This window comes from Antrostomus carolinensis, unplaced genomic scaffold (genome assembly GCF_000700745.2).
Source record: "Antrostomus carolinensis isolate BGI_N321 unplaced genomic scaffold, ASM70074v2 scaffold18295, whole genome shotgun sequence".
Lineage (NCBI taxonomy): Eukaryota > Metazoa > Chordata > Aves > Caprimulgiformes > Caprimulgidae > Antrostomus > Antrostomus carolinensis.
This window is the reverse complement of record NW_010314479.1, coordinates 37,872-46,326: the sequence shown is the minus strand read 5'-3', so window position 1 is coordinate 46,326 and position 8,455 is coordinate 37,872. Positions and strand designations below refer to the sequence as shown.

Below are 8,455 nucleotides of genomic sequence, written 5' to 3'. Positions count from 1 at the left end.
GGGGAAGCTTCTGGCAGCTTCTCACAGAAGCCACCCCATGTCCCCCCCCGCTACCAAAACCTTGCCATGCAAACCCAATACAAAGTCTTACCCAATTATCAGAGAATATGAAGCCTAATTCTAAATATATATCTGTATTTTAATTTAAAAAAAGAGCACTGTTACAGGCAGTCATTTAAAATGGAAAAACGTTGCACAAATGAGAGTGTGAAAATCAGCTTTGGGCTGAGTCCTATAAAGTGCACCAGGCATGCAGGTCCATAAAGGTTGTATTGCAGTAAGTGTGGATACACAGTGCCTGACTGCATGCCTCTGACTAGCCAAAGTTTTCAGCATTTTATACACATACTCATATTGCTGCAGAAGAATCTTGCTTTCCCAATGTTTGCTGAACTCCACAACCTTTTGGGAATTAAGCTTGAAATTAGCTTAGAAAGTCACAGTAAAGAATCAAGAAAGTGCAAAATATCATAGCATTTTTGTAGTTTAATAGTAGATTTTTATCCATTTTATGGAAAAGTGTTTTAAATCTATTTGATTTTCTGCTGTAGAGATCTTGTTTATGAAAAAGATTTTATGGAAAATATTTAAGCGTAGCTATTACCAGTGGAATTTTCACACATAAAGACCAAATCAAAATAGTGATAAATACATGTACATGTACTATATATATGCATTTATATATAAAAATAGATATACATAAATATATGTATGTATATGCATGTATCTATATAGAAAAATACATACAACCATATGTATAGGTATGTATATAAATGTGTATTTTTTAAAGCTGAGCTGTGCCGTTTTATTGGAGGCAACAGTCTTGATTAGAGTGCACCTCCCATCAATAGCTTTGGGGTACCAGGCAACATGCTGTGAGCACTGAATAAAAGTGCAAATTTTCTTATGTCTTTCCAAAATCTCATTAATAAATTCCAGTTTTTGGTAATAAAATCTCTGGCCAGTCCTCCTTCCCCTTCCCCCATGGGATCAGCATCACATTGAAGCCTCTGAACCGGGCCCCCATACTAGAAATTATTGTAATCCAGGCCTAAGCGCCAACCTCTACACCCATGACCTAGGTAATTAAATTAGGGTAATGTTGTTGGTTAGATGAAGCCATCAGATGCCATTAGTCTCTCAGTTTTATAAAAACTCAATTCTGTCAAGTGTTTGAAGAGAGTGATACCTTGGCCATTTGAGGATTGAGATCAATGTCTCAGTTACATTTTATTTCATCACAGGAGGTCACATATATTGTCTCAGTCACTTCATACTTTTTATTGTTTTTAAATCCCTTTTAAGTATTACAGTTCAAAGCCAAAAATAAATGTTACAGAAATTTTCCAACTTACCAGTTGTTTGTACTTACATCGTGCTGGTAGAACAACAGATATGCTCTACTATATGCATTTTTCCCAAGATACATGGATGCTATTAAACAGTATTAGCCTTTTTTTTTTTTTTCCCCAATGAATTCTCTTTTTCTCTTTCCATTCTCTTTCACATTATGACAAATGGTGGCATGTAAGAATCTTTCCTATGAAAACAGCAAGAAACTTTTGAATGTACTTGAAATATGTGTGGGGAAAACCATAATAAGTAATGTTATTTAAAGACACAGGTGAATGAGCTGGCTAATTAGTGTGTCATTCAGGAGTTTACACACTTGGAGGCTTAGCTCCCCAAATGAAGTAGTTCGCTTAAAAAGATTTCATTATTTATTTTAGACTATTTGATCATTCCATGGAAGGATTCAAAAACTGGGAGTTCATGACTACTCACTGCTGGAGTGAAAAAGCAGCAGGTGACTGGATCTTGGAAATCTGTGACACTCCATCTCAGCTGAGAAATTTCAAGACTCCAGGTATGACTCTAACCTTTATTTGTGCTCAGTAAATAAAGGAAATGCCTGCAGTTGCTAATGCTGCCTTGACTGTTTTCCGTCTTTTATTTGCAGCTGGAACATCTCACCAGTGTTAGTGTGAAGTTAAAGCTGTGAAGAGCATTATTCTTACCTTCAGTTATCAATGCAGTCTTCATTTTTATGTTGCAATTTAAGACACGTGGTTCTCTTTTATTCTGAACTTACTTCTGGTTTCCATGGAGAATTTTCTCTTCTCAGGGGTAAACTGCTCTCTTTCTTGCAGTCACATGTGTTGCTTCAAAGTATAAAAAGAGACTTTGGCCATTTAGAGCAACATCACACCAGACATGAATTCTTCAAGCAGAAAACCCCTGTACCATCTGACAAGTTACCAAGAGTCAGTGCTTTAAACAAAGCCAAGTCTTTACTAGGCACGATTTTCGAGGAAAAAGATACAAAACTGCATGGAACTACATGTGCCACATTTGAAAGAAGCTATAGTATCTCCATATGCAGGCATGTATTTTCTCAAATGTTGAATATAGATTTATCAGATGGGTCCTCAACATAAGTTAGAGCAGGCCAGAGTTACTCTGCTGTATTCATATTGCCTGTGACTTTCCTGGCTGATATAGGACCCATATTTACTCGGCCTGTATCAGCTGCACAGGGCCTAGGGATTTATTTTCATGTTGATTTTCTTTGTATTTTTTATCCTACCCATAAGAAAAAGTGGCATTTATTGGTGTTTGCACACCTAAAAATCCCACTATACGAGAGCAAGAAATTCATGGCTTGCTACCACTGGTAGTTTGCATTGTGCTCCTGTGCGTATGGGCAGAGTGCTCAGATCTGGCATTCATTCAGGTCTGAGGTACCTGCATTCCTAGTAAGAATTTTTGAGGCTACATGCGTTCTTCTGCTTTTAATTGCCACTAGACATTTCAGTTTCATTCACATACTTTAATATGAGCCCTTTGCAAGAAATGGAGATTGCAAAAAGAGCTTTCAAAGAAGTACACGGTTACTGCTATTTGCTGATTATGAGAGATGAGTATATACTCGCCTTTGGACTTACTGAAAATTTAAACCTTAAAAACCATTTTGAAATAGGTACATTATACACAGACAAAAATACCACTGTTTGTGCATCAGTACTGAATATAGTCCTTCCTTCAGACCCCCACATCAAAGTAGGTGGAAACTCTTTAATAAAAATAATAAAAGGTGAAATACCACTTAAACAAATAATCTAGATTTAAACATGTTAGAGAGACAAATACTACTGAAGTATTGGAAATAATTTCTCACTAAATCTAAATTAACACTCTGATTGGTCAGTATGTGAGAATGCAATAATATTACATTGGAAGTGATAATTCTAGTTGATTACTGCTTTCTGATAGATAAAAACTAATTATAAGAATTCTGCTATTAAATATATTTAGGACTACAATGATGTTTAGAATTAGTTTATAATTCAGTGAAATAAAAGATAACATTCCATCTCAGGCAGCTAAGTAAACTCACAAAGCAGTAAGGGTTTTCTAAATGATTTGCTAAAAATCAATTCTGAATTTTAAGACACAGATGTTAACTTAAAGTACTTGAAGCTATAAAAATATATCTTTGTGAATTTAACAATAGGGGATTTTTAAATTTGTTTCTGAATTAGTAGGTTATTGGAAGTCATTAAAGCTATTCAAATGAGCCTTGCTAAGTATAAGTACTTTAATTGTTTCTACACATAGAGAAACACTGACTAAAGTGCAAACTGAAGTGCTTAAAAGCTTTACGTTTAAAGTAAGGAAGGCTAGTGTCTTATGCCATGTGCATGTAGTTGCCTATTCTAGAAGAATGTTAATTGTTTCAATTCTGCTTTGTCCAAGAAAGGCCCATTAATCTTTCTGCCACCAGATATGGAGATACAGTATTTTTGTCATCTTCTGGGTTGAAATTTCATTTTTTAAATTATACAGATTGGAATGAAGGCTGTGTGCAGTTCACCTGTTCAAGGTAAATGTGCCTTTCTGGGAGGCCAGCTGGTCCAATCACTCATGCAGCTTACAAACTCAGTAGGACTATTTCCATCATGACTTAGAGCTAGCCAGAGCATAGGAGGAGTTCTAATGTGTGAACACAGAGTTGTTCAGTCTCCTTCCTATTCCAAGTGGTTCATAGGCAAAACTCAGTTGGGTTTATACCTTTTACTCTGGACAAAAATGAACCCTCTCATTGATTGGGCAAAACCAGGACAATACTAAAGTGGTTAACTTCAAGTACAACATTTTGAAAATCTTAATTATCATCCTCTAGAGCTCTAAAGGAAAAATCAGAATCGCTAGTGTTTCAATTTTCACTTCATTTTATCTGCACTGATCACTTCTCACCATGGTTTTGCAGTAGTGAAAGTTCCTTACGTAAGTGATGTTAATTGCACCAGTGAATGCAGAGCAAAGTTTCCGGTACACTAGAAGGGGGTTTTGTTAAATATATTAAAAAAAACAGCCATAGACTATGAGAAGAACTGGGGGGGGAGGGGGTGGGGAGGTTTGGTGTTTGGGATTTTTTTAAATTTTCAGTGCTTTAGATTTTGATAGAGGGGAGGTATTCAAAAGCAACTAATTTCATGTTAATCAGATTGCTGAAAAGAGGCAAAAATCAATGATTTTCAACTCCATCTTGCACTTGTTATTCCTGGCACAGCCAAGAATGTCTCTGGCTTGAAGGACAAGTTAGGGTAGCTCTTCACCTTTGTGTGTACCGGAACCCAGTGGTTCATTCAACAAGCATGAAGGAGAGCCACAGGGCAACACATTTCAGTTGTTCCCCTGTTCTCTCTTCCAGGCACACTCCCTGTACTAAAGCTTAGAAAAGGGGTAGCATGGAGCCATTTTGCAAACTGTTCATCCAGGCTATTCTCCAGACATCTTTTACAGCCCTTTTATGTCACCAGGACAGTCTAAAAGTGGCCAGCTACATTTCCGGCTTTACACTTTAAAGCCTGTTCCCGCACACTCCTGTTTTACATACATAGTTGTATAGGTCTTGCTGATTTATTGATTTCAGTACTTTGTATACTCAGTGCTACAGTGGCTAATCTCATGGGACTGATTCCTTTTGCTCCCTGAGGACTAAAGCCTAAAGACTCAGCTCGAGAAGAAAAGGGGCAGTAAGGCCAAGGGATGTGGAGAAAGTAGACCTACCCAACCAAGAGTTGTGGAGGAAGCTCTTACACTGAAAGAATCCTGCTGGAGACCCACTCTTGACTTTCTTTTAACTGCAGTGTGAAACAGTACTTGAGACTGGTTAGGTTTTTACACACATTTGAATTTCACAAGATTCAGCCTGTCTGTGAATTTGGATCCTGGTTCATTGTATACTGTCTAGTAATATGTCCTCCAGTTTTCTAGAGTGATGGTTGCCCTGTGATGGAAGCTCTCCAGTAACACTTCTGTTCAGAAAGATTTGAAAGTGCCTGCCATATATTAGTGGTGGATAAACTCAGCTGTTTGGGCATGTTTGGGTTAGCCTTCACTCTGAACAGAATGTGAAGTAAACAAAAGGTGCTTAAACAATTTATGGTGCCTCTCTGGTTTATCACCATGGCCTGCAGTTTATCACACTGATATCACCATCATGCCTGTTTCTTGTTTCTGTTGTGTGCATGTGTTTGTTTAGCTATTGAAAGGCCTTATAATTAAGAGCTGCAGTTTTCCTGTATTCAAATTGAGAACAAAGAGCCAACATGTCATCATATCCCTGCATTGGCAAGGTAATGCCACATCTGTAACCTATAAAGAAATGCAAGGTCCAGTTCATAAAAGTAGTGCATGTGATTCCTGCGTTTAATTCTGTAGAGTTTATGGATGTGGACATGTGCTTACTGTGAAACACTGCAATATACCCTTTCTCCTGTACATACAATATTGGATCTCTGTTACATGCTAAATACAAGCAGGATAAAGGATTATTCCAGCCAAACTAAATTATGGAATCAGCCAAAAAGGGGGAAAGAAAGATTTTGGCTTAAATGTGCACACTTTCTTTATTTATTATAGACTTGTGTGTGTATGTATATGTACTTAGTTATTGAAATATTTTCATTGTGCAAATTAAACCTGCCTTGAGGCAGACTTAATTTATTTGCTGGCAAGTCACATGCATTTTTCCCCTCTTTACTTACTGAACCATTCTTAAAAGGCAACTGATCTCCTGAGAGACCCTACATTATTCCCCTTGCAGCCCTTCTGCATTATGTATACATTCAAAGCACTAATCCTTCCTGCAGTAATGTTAGTACAATCCCTTCCATGTATGTAAAGTCCAGACACAATACACTGTGCCTGAGGAGTATCTTTACCGGTGGTTATTTTTAGTGGTTCCTTGCAAATACTTTTTTCTAGTACTGAGTATTTTTACCAGTGTTCTGGAAGGAGTATGAAATCAATCCTTGGAAACTTTCATGATCTTTGGAACATGGTAATGATGAGGATGAAAAGATCTCAACAATTTATCAAAACACACATATTTTAATTCCATCCAATATATTATGGTCCATATGCTGTAGAAGTGTGCTAAAGCACAAAAAGGACAGGGACCATACGTAGAGAAGCTGTAGCTTTGAAAAGGCTGCAGAGATGACTGCATATCTGGTTAAAAGTTAGCTCCCTGTGTGACTCCTTCCCTAAAAAGAAAAGTACTTTAAGGACCCAGCTGAATCACTCTAAAGAACATTGAGAGGTAACATGATCCCCACATGTCTATACATTAAGAAAATATTTGATTTGGGTCCTCTTAATCTGGTGGGGACTAAAGAGCTACATGGCTGTGAGCTAGAGGTAGGAAAAGACTAATTGAAAATAAGGTGCATGCAGTTTCACAGCCAAGGTAATTAGCCAGTAGTTCGGCAGCAGGTGTAGTAGACTCTTCATCAGTTAATATTTTAAATCAGGATTTAATGTCTCTTTTAAAAAAGTAATGATTTGCTTTAGCTGTGAAAAGTTGGAATCTACTGCGTGAAACAACCGTCATGTGATGTAGCCTCTTGCCTATAGTTTCTTCTCAAAAACTGAGTATACAGCAGATAAGTTTTCGTATGAAATGTATAAATTTCTGTCCCAGAAAGAGTAAAGTGGGTTGGCAAGAGACAGAGAGATAACAGAGGTTCCCATCTTAAACTCCAGTATAAACCTTTTAAAAGAACTGGATTATCATCTGTCAGGTAGTGGTTTTGCTTATTCTTGCTTAGTGCTGGAAGGATTAATGTAAAAGCAAAGACATGATGTGTTGTCTTAGTGCTGTCAGTGAAGGATACCAGATGACACCAAGAAAAATACAGAAGATCACTTGTAAAGGTCAAATAAATTTGCTTGCACAGGTTGAAAAACTCCAAGTGAACAATATGAAAGCTCAAATTATTGAGTACCATTAAATGAAAGAAAAGGGGAATGCTTGAATTTAATTTTATATGAAGCATGCTAAGTTAATTTCTTCAGAAGATACATACCTGGATTACATTTATTTTTAAATAATAGTTCTAAAGAAAGAATATTTTAACCACAGAACAACCTCCAAATCAGGATATATCAAATTCGGAAAATAAATACTCCTTGCTCCTCTGTTTCCTTTCTCTTCTGATGAGAATTTGACATTTACAACTAGCTACCCGGTCATAGATAAATATAATCAAGACAACAGGATAAGACAAAACTTACGTTCCATCTTTTCAAGCAGGATGTGGTATTTATGCATCATTACTTTAGGCTTTATTTCAGGCCTGAGTCCTTTTGCTCTTTCACAGAATTAATTCACCAGGTATTATAGACAGAAAGGTGGGGGCTGGAAGTTCACACTTGGTGTCCTGACAGCCTGAACTGATTACTTGATATGCATTTATCTTTTTATTCTTACAACAAAAAAACTTGCCAAAAAGTCAGATAATGCTTCAGGCAAGCAATTTGTTCTTTCTTCACTCAAGAACTGAGAAGATAAAATATTAGTGGTGTATGCAGAAAATACAGTTATATACCTACCAAATAACTAGGGAAAATAAATAAGAAATTATGCTGTTTTGGGAGAGGACACTGATATTCTACCATGGAGATTTTTAAAAGAAGATGTTTCATGTTCATCAAGATGTGTCTTGTAAGCCAATAAGAAGTACCATTGAGTACTGCAATCCAGAGCAAAAGCTCCTTGTTGGGTGTCATATACATTTTCCAAATAACTGTATGGCCAAAGGTTTTGGTTTTTTGTTTATATTGAGTTCAACTCATGGTACATGCTATTACTAGGCCTACAAGAGGCTGGAGTGCAATGAAAATACCATATAAAAATCTGATTGAAGAAAATATGTTTTCTTAGTTTATAGCAAAGCAGCGATTGCACTATCTGTTAAACTGAAGGCACTTATTTGAAAAGCAATGTCTTCCATACCTGCTCATAAAGTCATGTTTACAAGTGATATGTTTTTGTAAGACACAGAAAAAATAAATGGTTTCTAAAACTAGATTTTAAATACTTAACTTCTAGGCAAATTGAAAGAGTGGTCCTTAGTACTGTATGGAACATCCATCCAGCCTTACT

General features: G+C 36.6%; 1 protein-coding gene across 1 annotated transcript in view; it reads left to right on the top strand.

Annotated features, from left to right (window-relative positions):
* Positions 1–1,730: 1,730 nt before the first annotated feature.
* Positions 1,731–8,455, top strand: part of LOC104524705 (proprotein convertase subtilisin/kexin type 5-like) — a gene marked incomplete at both ends in the record, with an annotated part of 36,705 nt that continues 29,980 nt past the window's right edge. The window contains 2 exon segments of the mRNA XM_010167664.1: positions 1,731–1,867; positions 8,402–8,455. The exon segment at positions 8,402–8,455 is cut by the window's right edge and continues 2 nt beyond it. Of these exon segments, the coding sequence (XP_010165966.1) occupies positions 1,731–1,867; positions 8,402–8,455 (191 nt within the window).